The sequence below is a fragment of the Simochromis diagramma genome, unplaced genomic scaffold (assembly GCF_900408965.1).
Source record: "Simochromis diagramma unplaced genomic scaffold, fSimDia1.1 OVJJ01000376.1, whole genome shotgun sequence".
NCBI classification, from domain to species: domain Eukaryota; kingdom Metazoa; phylum Chordata; class Actinopteri; order Cichliformes; family Cichlidae; genus Simochromis; species Simochromis diagramma.
Genome location: NW_024387256.1, coordinates 8,156 through 27,427, shown reverse-complemented (window position 1 = coordinate 27,427; position 19,272 = coordinate 8,156). Strand labels below are relative to the sequence as shown.

General features: G+C 41.8%; 1 protein-coding gene across 4 annotated transcripts; it reads left to right on the top strand.

Annotated features, from left to right (window-relative positions):
• The first annotated feature begins 208 nt into the window (after nt 1–208).
• LOC120715245 lies at nt 209–18,943 on the top strand. 4 transcript variants are annotated; one of them, XM_040002101.1, is made up of 8 exons: nt 210–1,001; nt 1,086–1,178; nt 1,354–1,464; nt 6,004–6,144; nt 6,380–6,478; nt 11,522–11,600; nt 12,612–12,813; nt 18,801–18,943. In XM_040002101.1, the coding sequence occupies exons 1-8, from the start codon at nt 925–927 to the stop codon at nt 18,842–18,844; spliced, it is 846 nt and encodes a 281-aa protein (XP_039858035.1). In that variant the 5' UTR covers nt 210–924; the 3' UTR covers nt 18,845–18,943. The 4 variants fall into 4 exon arrangements, with proteins under 4 accessions (XP_039858037.1, XP_039858035.1, XP_039858038.1 ...); XM_040002103.1 differs by lacking the exon at nt 1,354–1,464 and having other exon boundaries at nt 209–1,001; XM_040002104.1 differs by lacking the exon at nt 6,004–6,144 and having other exon boundaries at nt 211–1,001.
• The last annotated feature ends 329 nt before the right edge of the window (nt 18,944–19,272 follow it).

Below are 19,272 nucleotides of genomic sequence, written 5' to 3'. Positions count from 1 at the left end.
ACGTTTTTGGAGATCTGACACCCACTAGCTCGAAGCTAACGGGAGGTCGAGACCTACTAAAGCCGGGAGGAACACCGCTTTCCCGGCACATCGTGCCTCGACCTCCCGGTCGGCTTCGAGCTGGCGGCCTCCGAAGAATGCGGCTAAAACTTTTGCGAGCTCTCGCAATACTTTTGCGAGATCTCGAGTTTGTTTTGCGAGATCTCGCAAAAGTCCGTCTTAATTTTTTTTTCTCCCTAATTTTTTTTCTCCCATGTCCCCTGCGGGGCTCCGTAGTCGCCGGATGTTTGTTCAGTATTCTCGGATGAATAAGTAAATCTGTGTTCATGCATCTGGAAACACGCATTGCTCCACAGGTCATTACGTCTCTCACACTGATTCATGAAGTCATGCAGCTGCTCACAGTGACGTCAGCGCTGAACAGCAGCACAGCTTCTCTCTTTTTTCAAACTTTATTGAGAACAACAAAACGGGAAATGGCGCACCATAAGTTGATGAGACAATAGAAAGGCTACCAGGGAAAATAAAAGCACCGCTCACTGTAATACGGAGGACAGAGAGTAACCATGGCGACAGGGAGACACTCCCAACCCGGTAAAAGATTTCATTAGAGAACGTGTCAGTGCTGAACCTGCTAGAATGTCCTGCGTGCGCGAGTCTGGTCGATAGTAAAGACACGTGTGTATGAGTGCCACTGATGAACTTGGTAAATCATCAGTGTTTACTCACGTTAGGATGTGTGCGTTTGTAAAATAGTTTTAGTGTTTTCGGATTTTTTTGTGTTGTGTGGATCGAAACAGGACTTGGTGAGTCCTCAGAGGTTTCACACAAATCCCTGCACATATTTGTAAATGTTGGCAAACATGTGCACATGAATGATTTGTGTTTCCTCTGCAGGTAGAAAGTGTGTGTGAGCTGAGCAGCATGGATCAGTGTGAGGTCAGAGAGGAGGGAGCCCCTCCCTCTAAAAGAGCCAGAAAGAGCCAGACCAAAGCTCAGAGGTGAGACGACCATCTCTAACTGTCCATGACTCTTCTCCATGTCACAGCTCAGCACTCACATCACTGCTGCATCATTATTCACAGGAACCAGCCTGGACCTCCACCCAGCTCTGTGTCCTTACAGAGTGACTGGTCTGCAGATTGTCCCATTAATTTAAAAGTCTCTGCTGCAGAGAGGTGAGCTGTTAGTAACATGAAGTCTTTGATTTAAATGATTTTGATGTTTCCTGGTTTTTAAAAAGCATCTCTGTAGGAGAGCAGTGTCTCTAAGGGCTCAGCTGTAACTGTCAGTTTATCTGGTTTTAAGATGCATTTTGTGACAGAATTGTCTGTTTTTAACTATTTTAATCAGAGGAACTAAACACAAACATGCACCTGGACCCAGCTGTGTGTCCTGTAAGAGTGACCAGTCTGAAGATCGTCCCATTAATTTTAAAGTCCGGCCTGTGTCTGCTGCAGAGAGGTGAGCTGTTAGCAACATGAAGTCTTTGATGTCCCTTTGCTGTCTCATTTAAATGATCTGCTTGATGGTGTTTCCTGGTCTCTCATCTGCATCTGAAAGGAAGTCACTGAGTGAGGAGTTCCTTTATCCTGTAAAACATGTCCAACATTTAGACTCCTCACAGTAGGACCATCAATAACATCGACTCACCTCAAATTAATGTTAAAGCAACGGCCGTTCTTTGAAGATGTAAGGTGCAGATATTTGTTTAAAATGTAGGGAGCAAAAGTAAATATTGTCAGAAAATAAAATTAAAATTAAAAAATCTATTTTTCAATGTTTCCAAAGTGATATGTGATTAAAAGTATGTCATTTGTTTTAATTGAGTCTAGTTTAGTATGTAATTTAACGGACTTTTGTTTTTTTCTCCAATGGAGCTGTTGACATTAATGTCATTCCATAAGAAGTCAAATGAAAGTCAGTCTCGAGTCAGAGGTGGTCAGGGAAGAGATTACCTCACTCACTTCATCAGTGTTGTTCCTGACGAGGTGTAAACAGTCATTTCAGGCTCACGTAGAGACGTCCAAAGAAACTCAAAATATTTTTCTCTAAGAGTTCTTGTTAATATCTACGTTAGGCAACGTGTGTTACCTTGTTGTGTCTGGTTGATGTTCCTCTCTTCATCCATGAAATGAAGAGAGGCTGTTGTATCATTACCAGGTAAACCTGCATCAAAGTCTTTGTCAAAAATAATGTGTCAGTTAATCTGAAAAAATCAGCAGCTGATTTTCCAAAAAATCCAATGTAACATTAGAAACATATGAAGATGTTCACACATGATCCAGAATCAAGGTGAGTGATGGTGTAAGAGGAAATCTGTGTGCAGTATTTAGTGTTAGAAGCTCTGAATGGATGTGTGTGAGCTTTAAATGCTTGGCTGGAAAAAGGCTGCTGTGCTAATAAAGTTTATTTGAAGGCAGGAAGAAAAGCTGGTAAAAATACCAAACGTGTGAATTATCAGGCTGATCAATTTTGTCATTAAGACACAAGATTATCTGATGGGTTATAAAAAATAATCTTTCTCTGCATGAGTTTTTTTCCAGCTGTTTAAAAAAATACAGCAGCCAGAATCAAATGGATATTTGATCACATTTCCCCAGTAATCAGTGTTTCAGTCATAAAAACACTTCCTGTCTCTGTGGTGGTTACAGTGACATCATGCAGTTTGTGCTTTCACCTCCAGAGGGCGACAAATCAGCACAGACAGAGAGCTCCATTCAAACTTTGCTGCCATCAGTAATAATTCTTCAAATATCATCATCAGTGTTTGAGCAGCTATGATATCAGGGACAATCTAGACATGTGTGACAATACTGAACATGTCACATGACACACCTCAAACATCATGTGATCCACTCTCAGTCTGCACTTTCATTCATGACTTCAACAGGTTGAAATGAGCTTTGAAGAAACATTCAGTGAAATAAAGCTTTCATCACAGGATGGTTGCTGCTCACTGATTGGACGCTTGGTTTCAGCTCTGCTCTCAGGCTTTACTGCACAGGTGAAGGTAGAAAGTGTGACTGGATCTACAGACTGGAAACAGAGAAACTGACTGCAAATGTTTGTAGTATAAAAAGGTTTTGTTCCACTCAAAGTAAACAGGATGTCAGAGCTGAGCTGGTATTGGTATGTTCACATTCGTAGTGTCATTTCCAGTAGGTGGCCTCAGTGAGCTTCACACTGAACCAGTCTGACCATTTCGAAGGGAAATGAAACAAAAAAAATCTGTTTCTACTCAATAAAGTTATGTGAAGGCAGATGAGGCCCCAAACGCAAAACTCACGGAGACAGGAACTGAACTCAGGAGACACTGACGACGCGACACTGAACTGAGGGAGACATGCACATGAATACACAGAGGGTTAACGAGGGAAGTGGGAGCACACGGGGAACAGCTGACACAGATAATCGTAATGAGACAGGGCAGCAGTGAACACAACATGACACATACTGACGAGAGACTGTCAAAGTAAAACAGGAAGTACACAGAGGTTCAGACAGGAGGAGAGAGAGCCCAGAGAGCGCGGACATAACGGGCTGGGGAAAACATGGAATAAAACACAAGGAGGGGAAACGGGGGTTCACAGATACACAGGAGGTAACCAAATAAGGAACATCTTAACTGAACAACCGAGGAACCACGGCATAAATAAAGAACAAAATACAAAACACACAAAAACTAAGAGTACTGGGCCAACATGGCCCAGGACCATGACACAAAGTTTGCACAGTGATCAGGATCTATGAAAATGTTGGACTGATTCAGTTTGTCTTCTCTAAAATAACATTTTTCTCGTTTCCATAAATCATTGATTAAATCATATTTTGATTGTGAATCACACTTTACTGAGTCAGTTGACGTTTTTAACATAAATGACTTACATTCTTTCTTCATGCGTTCCTGTTTTTATGTGTGAACAGGAAAATAAGGTCCTGTTGACTTTTCTCCAACAGGAAGTGGCATTGACTGTTTCCCACAGAGAGCAGAGTCATGTCACTCAGACTTTTAGTCACTGAGAACATTTTTAAATACATTTTATTAGATAGTTACAGAGAAGACTGACAGAAAAGGGAAAGACATGTGGCAAACGGCCGTGGGTCGGACCTGAACCCGGGCCGGCCGCTCAAAACATTTAAAGATGATTTTATATCACAGTCTATATTTAAATAGAATAAATCAGGTGTTTATTTTAACCTGTTTAAATACATTTAGTGTTTTATCTCAAAGCATTAATGTTACAGTAATGTGCGGTCAGTATGTAATAATAATTTTAATACGATATTTGAATAGGAATAACAGTTAGCATGTAGCTGTTGTATCAGTCTGAAGCATTGTTATCTCACTTTTTAAAATATGAAAGTGAAGAAGAAGAAGCACTGACTGTAACGCAGTAAATACAAAGACTTCATTTAGCTTCATCATTTTATTTATTATTTATTCATTTATTTTTCTTTCTTGTATAAATATTTTTATTAATATTCTTTTCACTGTAAATAAAACAATAGATGCTCTCTGCCAGATTCAAATGTAAAAACTGATTTACGTGACAATCCCAGCAGGATTATCAAATATTTATAGGCTGGTAGTTTTATTGTTAGTGTTTTCCTTTACTATTTATTTTACGTAAAGAAAACTCATCTTTGCTCTTTTGTTAATAGTGGAGCACAGTCTGAGAGCTGATCTTCTCAGAGTCTTCCCGTTTTGGTGTGGGATCATTTCTACATTAATGCTCACACAACAACAAAAAAATTGTTTACATCCAAAAAGTAAAGTGAGAAAGAAAAAAATAATAAATGTAAGAACCTGTGTTTATTACTGATGTTCAACAGGAAACATGAAGACTTTGGAACGTACTAATGCATCCAAGGATTTAATTTTCTGTTAGAGTGTGACCAAACTGAGTGACTAAGACAAACAGTTCAGCAGCAAAGTGGTCAGGAAAGAAATCCTGTTTCCCTTGAACTTCTAAATGAATCTTTGTTGAACCAGAGCAGCACGGTGGTTAGCACTGTTGCCGCACAGCAAGAAGGTCCTGAGTTCAATTCCACCATCAGGTCTTTCTGTGTGGAGTTTGCATGTTCTCCCCGTGTTTGCGTGGGTTCCCTTCAGGTACTCCGGCTTCCTCCCACCGTCCAAAGACATGCAGCTTGTGGGGATAGGTTAATTGGATAATCCAAATTGTCACTAGGTGTGAATGTGCGAGTGAATGTGAGTGCGAATGGTTGTCTGTCCCTGTGTGTTGGCCCTGTGACAGACTGGCGACCTGTCCAGGGTGTACCCCGCCTCTCGCCCTATGACAGCTGGGATAGGCTCCAGCGCCCCCCGCGACCCTGAAAAGGATGAGCGGAAGCGAATGGATGGATGAACCAGATGCATCCTGTTGGCCTTCAGGTAGAATGCAGGTTTTTAGGCACGGTGGTACGTCGATGTTTTATAGGGTTTGTAAAATCAAGTGTGTGCTCCACTTTGGACGGTGCTGTATGTTTCTCCCTGTAAAAGTGGAGCACACTAAACCTGTGAACGCTTTAGTGCTTCAAACACATCCTGCTGTGAACTGAAGCACAAATTACTGCACACTGAAGCGTTTCAAAGATAAAGGACTGTTACATGAACACAAGAACATGTTACATGTATGAAGTTCACATGTTGAACTCTGACAGTCACAGATATCATGCATGAACATCATGTGGTCCTAAAGTGTCTGAGTGACCATAAAAGAGCTTTAATGCAGTTTGATGCTGAGGTCGGAGTTTACAGAGAGCTGACTGTATCGTACTCAGAGCTGTTCCTAATGTTCTGTCCATGTGTTGCTTTTTTGGTTTGTTGTTGGAAGGTCTTAAATTTCAGAGTCAGCAGGTGAGATCAGGTTTCTCAGATCCCTGATGTGGATCATGTGACCTGGTTTCTAGGTTATATGACAGGTCAGAGGTCAGCGACTGTAATTCAGTTACTTCTGTTAATGTGAACTCACTGAGTGTTTGTGGTTTACCTCTCAGACTGACTGAAGTCCACAAGAAGATGATGATGGAGGAAGAGGAGGACAGAGCAGAGTCTGCAGGGTCCAGCTGTCCGTCTGTGAGGAGTGACCGGTCCAAAGGAAACAATCCAGACTTCAGTGCTGAACCTGGACCAACGAGGTCAGAGAGCTGAACTCACTGAGAAATAATTCTGCACTGACATTATAATCAGTGTTGGCTCTGGTTGATTGTCTGACTGTGTTTGTGAGCTGAGACGAAATGAAAATGAGTTTGTAACCAAAATCAGTTTTGTCCAGTTTTCCTGTAAAAAGCTGAACTCTAATCTAAGAGGATGTTACTGACAGGAAACAGCTGCATCATCTGCAGTCTGCTTCAATCATGTTTGTGTCTGCAGAGGTCAGAGGTCACATTCTGCAGGACCCAGCTGGAGTGTGAGGAGTGACATGTCCAAAGATGAATCTCCATTCTTCAGTGCTGAACCTGGAGCAACAAGGTCAGAGAGCTGTGATGACTCCTTTACATGTTTGTGTTTCCTGGATAAATATGACCTGAAACATCCTCAGATTGTTACAAAGATTCATTAAAAAGAAAACAATGAAAGAGAAAAGATCCAAATGTTCGACTTGGTCATTTGCTGTTTGAGGACAGTGATGCTCATATCTGTGGGGAAAGTGTGACCTGAGTGGGTTCATGTTTGTCTTTAAAGAACAGCTCTGATGCTCTTTGTGTCTGATCTGTTAAACAGTCTGAGAGGTCACACAGAGACCCAGCAGCTAAAGCCTGGATCATACTGGCTGCTGTTAATGAGACCTCTGATAATGTGTTCGTTTATCCAGTAAAACTCTTCTTCCTTTGATTATTATTTACTAAAGCATCAATGTGCACAGCTGCATCTGGGACACTGCAATCTCCCACATCGGGTGGGAGGTAAGCATGCGAGGAGGCGTTTGATTCGGGGAAGGGAGGATGGTGGTGAGGGTGTATCAGTGTGCGTGTGTGCGTGCATGCATGTGTGTCCTGTGTTTAGCCTGAGAAAGTGTCCTTTCGCCTAATAGGCAAAGATCAACAGTCCGCTGCCTACGCAGGTGGCCTTCAGGAATGGGGCAGAGAGATGGGATTCATTCAGTGATTTTTGACTAAATGACACATCAGTTATTGGTGCAACGGATCAAAAGTCTCACGGTATGGATCAGATCACGTTTTTTTCGCCACGGATCGGATCAAAGTTTGGATCAGCAGAAAAAAAGAAGACAAAAATTTAACTCGCCATTTACTTATTTAAGTATTTTTTGCCTATTAAAAAAACATTCAACTCAAGACTAATTCCACGCAATTATATAAAAACAAATTAATATGCAATATAGGGCCGTACAGGGCTTTCTATCTACCACTCCGCTGTGCTATAATGAGCGGTCACGGTCACATAGCTTTCCATTGCCCTGGAGGTCCACCCATTTGTAGTTAGGGCAACAGAAGATGTCTGGGACAGCTCAGCCATAACTTTTAACATTTCCTGCTCATACATGCTTGGAGCAATCTTGTCACTGAAGTGGACGCGCAACGGGATGTCATAGCGTGGCTCAAGCACGTTCATCATAGTTTAAACTAGTGCTGTCAGCGTAAATCTCGTTAAAATGACGTTAATGCCATAACTGCATTAACGCGGCAAATCTCCGTTAACTAGTTACCGCAGATCGCCCCGTGCGTGGGGCTGCACGGCATCAATGCATCAACTAATGCGTTGACTAGTTTAAACCCCTTGTTTTGCACAGTGTTGGGTAAGTTACTTTAAATTAGTAACTTAGTTACATTACTAGTTACTTCTATCAAAAGTAACTCAGTTACTTGACGTTACTCGTTACTTTCAAAGTAACTAGTTACTAGGGAAAGTAACTTTGGTTTTACTCAGAATTCTCTTGTTAATGTGTTGCTTCCATAACTTTGCCAGTCTTCTAGCTTGCTTACTTGCCACAGTGCACTGTGCCACCTACCAATAGAAAGGAAAAGATAATGTGCACATTTCCACGAGAGAAATCCCACGCCTGGACCGTCGTTGACCGCCGCCATGATTCTAGCCTACGTTACAGCGTCATGTGCGCCTTTTACATCCAACACAAAAACTGCAGTCGTGGTGCTTTCGATTGTACTCAGAACTCGGAAATTCTGCCTTCTGAATAGGAAGATGTAGGTAACACCAGACTGCAGATGAGCTGCATACAGGGCTGGACTGGGACAAAAAAATCGTCCCGGGCATTTTGACTAGAGACCGGCCCACCATTATAGGAAAAATGATAAAGCCTTTGAATGAAAACACTGTTGTGACAGTGATGAACACTGTTCTGATGGTATATATGCATCAATCTATCAATCGTTTGTTGTAAGATTCAGATAATTATTTTTTAAAAGCTAGACATTTTAAATGAGAATAAGAAAGAAAAGTATTTCTCTGTGCCCCCCTCTCCCTGTTAATGCCCTACATGGATCCCTGGCAACACTTTGCTAGACCCGCCCCTGCACAGTTACCAGCTGTCAGCTACCTAAAAAAGGATCCTGGTGTTATTTGTCTCTCAGCAACAGTTCATAACTTCAACTCATCCATGTCACCTAAAAGGTAAACCTGTTTCTCCATCACCTGTTCAGCTCTGATGGTTCAGTAAGGACATCTCCTGGTTTCATCTTCATGTTTCCCTCTCACCACATATCCAAACCATCATGACCAGCAGCTTTACAGCTGTGGCTCCAGCAAACATCAGCTGATACTAGAAATTAATATTAAATACATTCTAACAACAGCTGATCAAGCTTAAACGTGCTGCTGTTGTTTAGCGCGACATCCGCTGGTTTCCTCTTTCTGGTGCAAAGTGGGCGATAAACAAACAAGAGAGAAAAGCCGATCAGCTGATCATTGATCAGTTTCATGATTGAAGTAGAAACAGTAGAGGGAGGGGAGAGGATGAGAGAAGAAGAGGCAGCTGTGCAGCAAAGACACAGAATAACTCCAGCTTTGTGTCTTTTTCATTGTAGCTGAAGTCCGGGACAAACTGTTCCTTTTCACCTCAACACGAAACGCGTAATATTTTCTCTGAATACGAGATGACTCCGTTTTACTGGACGGTTGGCAACTCTAATAATTAACCTTATGAACAAAATAAAGTTCAACATCAGTAACATCATAGCACCGCCCAGCTGTATAGAAACTCCGTCATGCTAGCTAGCGCGCAGTACGGAAAAAGTCAGCACAACGAAAATAAACTCCACCTAAACTTGGTTTATATCTGACCCAGAGAGACTGCAGGTCATAACTTCTTACCTGAAGTTCAGTTCACACTCAGACCGGCAGCCACTTCGGGTCTCTCTTCCTTCTGTGTCCCCTTTCTCTCCTCCACCTGCTGGCCTCCACCACTTGCTAATGTTACTGAATCTGTGGAAGCTCCGAGATGCCACCACACGAAGTAACGAATAACGACCCTATCTAAATCCCAGTAACGAATAACGCGTTCCTGATTTTGGCATAATAACTAGTTACTGTGCTCGTTACCACAATAATAACGTAGTTACTGTAACGTGTTACTTGATAACGCGTTAGTCCCAACACTGGTTTTGCACAACGGAATACGGCCTCCCGTCTGCAGCTAAACACCCCAGTAGCTTTTGTAATAGCTTTAGCCTGGTCGGATTGGGCAGCGAAGGGCTGCTTAGATACTGCAAACTCCTCTGCTCCTCCACTTGGACCGCTAGCGCTGACCATAGCTAGCGTTTGACAGACTGACCACACGCACCATACACAAACTTTTTTCTTCTTTTTCGAATCTTCGGATCACGTACGTGCTGAACCATGGAGTGGGATCGGTTCGGATTACGGATCAACCGTGATCCGTTGCACCACTAGTTATTGATCACCTGTGTTACACTAATCTACCTGGTTTGTAAAGCTGGTGTTCTGGTGGTGGAGGGGAGACCTCGGATAATGTTCTGGTTTTGGAGCAGTGCTCTGCTTCTAGGAGTGACAATACGAACCCCATCCCCAATACACACCGAACACACTCATCTTCTTCCATTATTGAGCAATTTAACGCGATAAGCTGGATCCAATTGGCCTCTTCAGACATTTTTGGACATTTATTTTGACTTTTTTAAACTTTTTTTTTGATTTGGTGATCATTTTGGCTGTCTTATATACTGTGACGTGAAGTTTTGCAGGACATCTTCTTTTTAGTCAAATTTAAAATCTAATATAGTATCTTTTTATGTGTCATCCACACTCTGATGATGCATTTTTCACTCTTTCGACACCTTTGTGGACAAAAATGTACACACACAAATTCTGCCATAAAATCCTCATACAGCAAAAAAAATTTCTGCTTTTTTTCATATATCACTTAATCAACTTTTCAAAATAATCAAACATTAAATTACTTTCAGGAACCCTTTTAAACTGGCATTTAACCATTTTAACTGCCAGTTTAAACATTTGAATTATTATTTACTGACATTTTTGTTTTAAAAACTAATTATTTCCCATATCATAAGTCATATGGGGATGCGACATTTGTGGTGATTACAGTCTTGGACATGTCAAACATCAGCAACAAAACTGGTTTGATAGCAATTGTTGATTTTTGTGTGTTGCCTCTTGACACGTTTGTGGACAAAAAATGTCCTATTCACTTCCAGTGAAACTACTTTTTTTTAATCTCTCTGCCACTGCTGGATAAAACCGTGCATCCTGTAATGTCTGCATTTCATATTGAAGAAAAGTAATTGATATTTCACATTTTTACTGTCCTTCACCAGATTCAACCATTTTGCCATTTTAGGCCACAGCATGAAACTCTTGTCACATGACTCCTGTTATGTTATGGAGCCATGTGACCACCAGGAAGTGACTTTTATGGTTGTGTGTGTGAAACAAATTTCAAATCGATCTGATTTTTCAATGGAAACATTTATAATGAAAACTGCACCAACACTGAAAATTTCAACACTTGAACACAACAACATGTGAAATATGAACAAATTGTCTGTGTGTGTGTGTCATATTGTTTTATGAGGATTTTACTGCAGACCTTGTGCATGTACACTTTTGACCACGGAGATGTTGAAAGGGCACAAAGTTGTTGGAGGGCATAAGGGTTAAATACTATTTACTGTTCCTCTCCCAGATCATTGCAGAGACTCAACTCCAAACTAAAATCACACAAATAAGAAAAGCACTCAACTTCTTGTGTGTAGAATGAAAACAGAAGGAAGTCATCAGTTTTCAAACACTTGATGAATTTATTGCACAGTTACATTCGGGGACCTTCTGGCCTCCTGAGAGCATTAGGTGATGGTTTTTCCTTCCAGTGAGTGATTTTTTCATTTTAATGAAGTTTCAAAGTGTCCACTGAGTTTCTGCAACATCATCCCTTACATCACGACTGAAAGAAAGTTCATAGAAAACAGACTAAAAATTTGATTCAGATGAAGTTATTTGTGCAGAAACTTCTGGATCTTTATCCTGTGCTTGAACTAATTCTTCATGGTTCCTCCACAGAGTGGACCAGCAGAGCTCAGAGGTTCCCAGTGGTCAGTCTGCCCAGCAGCATCAAACACAGCTGGACTCCATATTTATGGTCTGTACATGTACAACAACTACTTTTACATCTATTCTGTTCACAGTCTTCTCCATGCTGCTCTTTGTAGACCAGTGGATTGTCAGTAGTGCAGGGAAGTAACGAAGTACAAATACTTAGTTACTGTATTTCAGTACAATTTGCAGGTATCTGTACTTTATTTGAGTAGTTTTTTTTCTGACTACTTTAACTCCCTACACTTTTAACCTCCTAGGACCTGCGTCCACATATGTGGACATCACATTTTGAGTTATTTAGACCAAAATACTCAATTTTGCTCTACAAGGGCCTGATATCCACTTACGAGGACATTATACTGCTACTGTTATATCAAAATTTTAAATGAATGTCCTCATATGTGGCTCTCATTTTTCTTAGAAACAAAAATCAGGTAAAAATAAAAGTCTGGTAATTCTTTGTTTTTACATTCATCGGGTCCCAATATGTCCAAATATCAAAGAGAAATAAAAAATGCTGCCGTGGAAGAGTTCAGGTCTTAGGAAGTTAAACAAATATCTGTACTTTCTACTTCTTACATTTTAAAAACAGGCTCATTACTTTTGCTTTAGCACATTTGAGAGGAGTTATTATTTTGTCACTGCGAGTCTTCAAGAGAATAATGAAGCATGGTTTTGATATTCTTTTGCTGCTGGTTCAGTGAATTGTAGTAGGAGAAATCTGCCGCCTCAGAATCTGTGACGTCGGCTTTCAGCACCCGACAGGGGAACGGGGAAATCCCAGCTTTGTCTTTACATGTTTTTGCAGAATCCGCTTTAGCTGTTGGCCAGTTGTTAAAATAGTTTTGTGAGTTTGAAGCTGAGATTCTGGCAAAACACATTTATATTTAAAAGTCGATTTCAGGATTTATTTAATCAATATCGGATAAATCAGATAAAATAATTTTGAATAAGGAAATCAATTTTAAACCCACACCTAATTTTCCAACATGGATCTGATGTTTGGCTCCATGATTTCAGTTTGATTGGCTCATTCATAAATATTCTGTTCCAGCTGCTGGAGGACAACATCATCACTTTTGTGAAGAACGAGCTGAAGAAGCTCCAGAAGGTTCTGAGTCCAGGTTACCCAGAAAGCTTAGAGAGTCAGAGGGAGGATGATGAGCAGAGGAGCAGCAGAGAGGCATTTGTGAAGATCACAGTGGACTTCCTGAGGAGAATGAGGCAGGAGGAGATGGCTGACCGTCTGCAGAGCAGTAAGAGGATTTATCTAAAGATTTAAGCTGCTGGATGAATGAAACTGTTAGGTCTGAACTTAGACCCCGCTGACCCCAGGACTTATTCCCGTGAAAGAAAAACAAGGCAACAGCGATCGATCAATTTACTTGCAAGGGAGGCCTCGTCGGTGGCTTCCACAAAATGACCCCAAATCCAGCCTCCTCTCGCTGCCTTTTATTGGGAAAACAGTTCACACAATACACATCACAGCAAAGCAACGCCCACATGGTTCTAAGACAAGGCATTGTATGTATATGTGTGAACATCTGTATGCTTGTGAGAATGTGTGTGTGTGTGTGTGTGTGTGTGACCTCCTACTGACCATCATCATAAAAGCAGGAAGCAATATCACAAGAAACAGATCTTCCCGATAGGATGTATCTGCAATAAAACACTACAGCCCCCCCCAGAACCTCGAGAATTTGGGGAGGGGGACAGAAGAATTCCTTTCATCACAGAGTTAAAACAATGTAGAGATGGTAAGCATAAAAATGACAACATTTAACAATTCACTCTAACATCTCCCTCCTGTTTTGTTATTTTTATGCTCCAAATTATTCCTATGTAGTATATTCTCAGCCATGCACCTCTTGCTTGACATTTTCAGCGCAGGCGTCATTTACACACAGGCTTCTGTCATGTCATTCATTTCAGTCAATTCATGTTGTTGTAAAAGTACATAATTAACAAATGTATTAGACATCATTTTAGTTAGCATTGATCTTATACACGGTAAAATGCATCCTATACATAAGCAAATCAATGTCAACAGTCCAAAAACAGGAATTAATATTTTCAAAAGAAGATGCCACCAAGGACCAGACATTAACCACGCTATCCAGCCTTGTGGCTCATCTACTCCTGTCGTGCGACTCATCATGTATTTCTGCAAGTAAACAACTGAATGTCAACAGGTCAAACAAGAAGAATCATCATTCTCAAAAATCATATGTCACTACAATCCAACTGTATACAGACATAGGTATTTACACACATCAGTTGACTTTATTGTTTGTCCATGTGGCTCTCAGCTAACTTCAAAGCTGCAGCCTGGTCAACACCCTTCTTTATGACTCCTATCAACCCCCCAAATCTTCTCACTGTAGGCGTCCTGTGGGGGTTAGAGTCAACTGGTGAATTATCTGCATTTACAACTCTTCTCCTGTCCTGTTGTCACTGCAGAAAAAGCTTTGTAAAGGAAATTGGATCAAGGTGTTTTGATCTTCTTGGCTCAAAACCTCAACCAGCTTAGAGAAGTGTTCATGATGTAAATGTAGACAAAAGGCTTCTCTCTTTACGTCCTTCTTGAAGAGGACAAAAAAGAATAGGTGACGTTGCACAAATTCCATGATAACTCTCCAACTTGGACTAATCCATTGTCCTTCATACACATAGGTAACTGGCCTGTTTCCAGTTCGTTTAGCTGTTCGATGTCCTGCAGCGAGTCAGATACTTTGAGTCAGACGAGCAGGTCTGTCTTACCAGAGCAGTTCACCTTCCCAGCTACTGGTGAATCAACCGTCCATTCAGGTTCAGAGCAGTTGAAAAGTTGGCAGTGTTCCAAGTATGTTTACTCCTGGATGTGTTGCTACAGCAACCAAACAAACTGTCTCGCTCTCAGTGATGCTATAGGGCCACAGTCCAGAAGAACGTGTAGCCAGTGGCATCACAAGCATAACCATTAGTCTCGTTCTTTATGTGAGCGGTTGTGTTCTTAAACTGCCACCAGTAGTTGTTGAAAACCCATGCAGGCACTGGGTGTGGTTTGCTCTGTTCCAGTGCTCTCCCTGTCATCCCACTCTGGGTCCACAGGCTCAAGAAGGCGCACAGCACATTCCCAGCCATTCTGATGAGTACCTGTGGCTCAGTTGGTTTCTTCACCGGATTGAGACGAGGGGCCCTGGAGGCTTTCCCCTCCTTTGTACCCGGTCTTCCTGCCACTTACTCCGAGCTGGCCTGGATGTGTGTCACCTTCTTGCAGTGCGCTTGATATATCCAAGTGTTCCTTCCAGCAATCTTCACTGCTGTGGTCGTCATCAGCAGCACCCGATATGGACCTTCCCATCATGGACTGGACCAGCACTTCCTCTCCATGGCCTTATCATCATCCAATCTCCAGACTTCAGACTCTGCTCCTGCAGAGAAACAGAATCATCTGGCAGATCATTTGTTCTCATGACTACTTTACTTTTACATCATGCTTTACTTCTTTACATTTTAAGCATCCAATCTGCTAATGTGCTCTCTCTTCTGCTTTTCTGTCATCACTACAGAAAACTGGAACTCTAAATGGTCTACCATATATAATCTCAAAGAGTCAGACCGTTCTCTGTTGGAGTAATCCTCATGTACATCTTAACTAATTCTATACAGTCTAACCATGTCCTGCCTGTCTCTTCCATTGACTTCCTAAGTCTTAACTTTACTGTTCCATTAGTTCTCTCTACCAACCCTGCACTTTGTGGGTGATATGAACAATGATGTTTTTAGTGTTATCCCTAGATGCTGTGCCATTAATCCAATCACTTGATTTACAAAGTGTGGACCATCATCACTATAAATGGTCTCTGGAATCCCGTGTTCCAGGATGATATTCTTACATATTGCTTTGGCAACTGAAATGGCATCTGCTTTCCTAGTTGGGATGATTTCTACCCACTTTAAAAAAGGACACACTATCACTAAACAGTACTTATAGTTATTACAGTTGGACTGCTCTATAAAGTCCATGTAAATAACTTGAAATGGGTGACTGGGTCTAGGGAATTTCCCTCTCTTAGGTCTCAAATAACCCCGAGATTTGTGCTTGCAACATATCATACATGACCTGCAAAAAGTTTTTTTAAAGGTATTAAATCTTAGAGTATAAACTACTGCTCCCATCATCTCCCTCCTGTTGAGACATGGCACGGCCCATGGCTCAAAATAGCAGCAGTCTTGTACAAATTCTTAGGCAGTATTGGTTTAACACACAGATAATAAACACCATCCTGCAAGCTCGCTCCTTCTGTAAGCCACAACTGTTTTCCAGCAGTAGGTGAGTGGACCTGCATGTCTGCCAGTGCATCTCGTGTAATAGGCAACGTCTGCTGGTGTTGCACTGCTAAAATATGAACACCATGTTCTCCTAAAGCTGCCTCTTTTGCAATCTTATCTGCAAAAGCATTCCCTAATGCAACTGGATCTTTCCCTCACATGTGTGCTCTGCACAATTACAAACGGCAATTCTACTGGGCAATATTATTGCCTCCAGCAGATTTTTCAGGAGTTTGGCGTGTTCTACAGGTTTCCCTGTAGAGGCTGTCACACCTCGTCTCGCCCACTGCACTGGCATTTGTGCTGTTCACAGAACCACAAGTCCATCGCTGGACCTCCTCTGCGCTGTCACTTATGGAGCTTGGCACGCTCCCTTCATCCCTCAGTTTCTCATGTTCCAACGCTGCGGACGATTTAAGGCAGAGCACGTCGTACACCTTAGTTGGCGACCGTGGCTCAGGGGGTTGGGAAGCGTATCTGTAACCGGAAGGTCGCCGGTTCGATCCCTGGGCTCTCTGTCCTGGTCGTTGTGTCCTTAGGCAAGACACTCTACCCTACCGCCTACTGGTGTTGGCCAGAGGGGCCGATGGCGCGGTATGGCAGCCTCGCTTCTGTCAGTCTGCCCCAGGGCAGCTGGGGCTACAACTGTAGCTGCCTCCACCAGTGTGTGAATGTGAGAGTGAATGAATAGTGGCATTGTAAAGCGCTTTGAGTGCCTTGAAAAGCGCCATATAAATCCAATCCATTATTATTATTATTAGTTGTCTTCCTCAACATCAACGTCGAAACTCTTTCATTTTATTTAAGATTTTGCTGTGCAAAGTCTCCTCATGACAATCTCCTGGAAGCCCAGTAGCACAGCTCTCTGTGCTGAAGGTGATCTCTGATCCTCCTGAAGCCTCTCTCCTGGCCTCAGATTCCATCTTGTGGGCGATCCTCTCAGCCACTCCTTCTCGTCATGGCACCTCACAACATCTACAAATTTAAAAAAATGACACTCCTCTCGCTACACGGCTTCCGCCATGTGTCAACTCCCCAATGAGACATGTACAAGAATGTTGCACAGTCTCCCTAAAACAATCTCCAGGGTTTGCCCCTTGGAGCAGCTTCACTCCAACCTGTAACCCTGTGAAAGGTCATAAAGTTAACACTCTGCTGTAAAAAGAAGCAACACTGGTCTCATCACACTGTATTCACTTCTCCCCTGTAACATTCACATTTCCTCAACAACACAGTGTAATTTCATCATCAACATATGGCCTGTAACTACAGTTTCCTTCATACAAAATCTCAGTAATCCTGTGGTAGAAAAACATTATTAAGTTGTGTCCTGCTGTAAATCACATGATCAAATCACATGATTAACCATCTGCTGTAAAAAGAAATGTAAATGTTAGCGCTGCGCAGGTGTATACACACTTTCTCACAGTAATCTCTGTGAGCAACACAAGGTAGTGAATGGTACCTGTTAAATTCACAGACAGAAAAATTTAAACTAAAAAGGTTAAATTTTCAGAGTTCACATAGTCATGTGACCCAAGTTTCCTCCTGTGGTGTCCTTCTGCTCCTGCAACAGAGACACACACACAGATACAGCCACACCTTTGTCAGGTGGGGGTTGACTTCACACAATGGTGTCAAGTCAATCAGTTCCCCAATTTTTTTAAAATTCCCACTCATTCATTCACTCAGCGATTCTTTCTTTTGCTGATAGTGGAAATTATCGTCGCACTTCGTTTCCACCCTCAGCAAAACCGACGACACTTCAAAAAGAAAAAGAAGAACTTTGGACTGGATTTCCTCATTGAATCCTTTTGGACAGGAACTCATTTTCTAATTCTCCCAAATAAGTGGCTTTTTCCTGAGCCCATTTTAATTTTGGAGAAACTCACTTTGCAACAACATGTTGTGTAGTTCTTCCTATTCAACGTTTAGATCTGCTTAGATGACAGAAAAATTATCAAACAAAACTTTCAGTGCACCATGAAAGTAACAAAATAAAAGAAAGAAAATAAAGGAAAGCAAATGAAAGAAAGGCCTTGTTTAAGTCATGACACGTGTTCTTCATGCCAGGGGGATAAATCATACCAAACCTAATTGGCAGGCTCAACTTAGAAACAAAAGACAAATGAACAGCCAGTTTAATCTCAAACATTCATCCAATCACACACAACATACAGCATAACCCTGTTGTCTCATCACATAATAAGTTTCTTCTCATGTAACCAAACGTGTGCCATGTTAAAACTTCTTCACACATCAGAAACTCACAATCAGCTCACTCAGCTCACTCATTTAAGACCCTCATCAGAAAGAAAAACAAGGCAACAGCAATCGATCAATTTACTTGCAAGGGAGGCCTCGTCGGTGGCTACCACGAAAATGACCCCAAATCCAGCCTCCTCTCGCTGCCTTTTATTGGGAAAACAGTTCACACAATACACATCACAGCAAAGCAACGCCCACATGGTTCTAAGACAAGGCATTGTATGTATATGTGTGAACATCTGTATGCTTGTGAGAATGTGTGTGTGTGTTATGTGAGAATGTGTGTGTGCGTGTTTGTGTGTGACCTCCTACTGACCAAAAGGGTCATAAAAGCAGGAAGTAACATCACAAGAAACAGATCTTCCCGATAGGATGTATCTGCAATAAAACACTACAGCCCCCCCCCCCCCCCCCCCCCCCCCCCCCCCGAACCTCGAGCATCTGGGGAGGGGGACAAAGGAATTCCTTTCATCACAGAGTTAAAACAATGTAGAGGTGGTAAGCATAAAAATGACAACATTTAACAATTCACACTAACAGAAACATTTACTAATGTCTCAAGAGATAGAGTAACATGTTTTAAAGATTCATTATTTTACAAGTTAAGTCTTAATTTCCACTTGCAACTGATATTCTACATTTATTTATTTTTTTCATTCAGAAAACCCTACAGTATGTCAACATAACCATAAATCTGCACCCTGAAGAAGAAGTTCCAGTGTGTGTTTGAGGGCATCGCTAAAGCAGGAAACCCAACCCTTCTGAATCAGATCTACACAGAGCTCTACATCACAGAGGGAGGGACTGCAGAGGTCAATGAGGAACATGAGGTCAGACAGATTGAAACAGCATCCAGGAAACCAAACAGACCAGAAACAACCATCAGACAAGAAGACATCTTTAAAGCCTCACCTGGAAGAGATGAACCAATCAGAACAGTGCTGACAAAGGGAGTGGCTGGCATTGGGAAAACAGTCTTAACACAGAAATACACCCTGGACTGGGCTGAAGACAAAGCCAACCAGGACATCCAGTTCATATTTCCATTCACTTTCAGAGAGCTGAATGTGCTGAAAGAGGAAAAGTTCAGCTTGGTGGGACTTGTTCATCACTTGTTTACTGAAACCAAAGAA

Coding starts and splice junctions, on each gene's coding strand:
- LOC120715245 (XM_040002101.1), top strand. CDS start 925: ATGGATCAGTGTGAGGTCAGAGAGGAGGGAGCCCCTCCCTCTAAAAGA. Junction 1,002..1,085: donor AGCCAGACCAAAGCTCAGAG/GTGAGACGACCA, acceptor CATTATTCACAG/GAACCAGCCTGGACCTCCAC. Junction 6,479..11,521: donor GCTGAACCTGGAGCAACAAG/GTCAGAGAGCTG, acceptor GTTCCTCCACAG/AGTGGACCAGCAGAGCTCAG.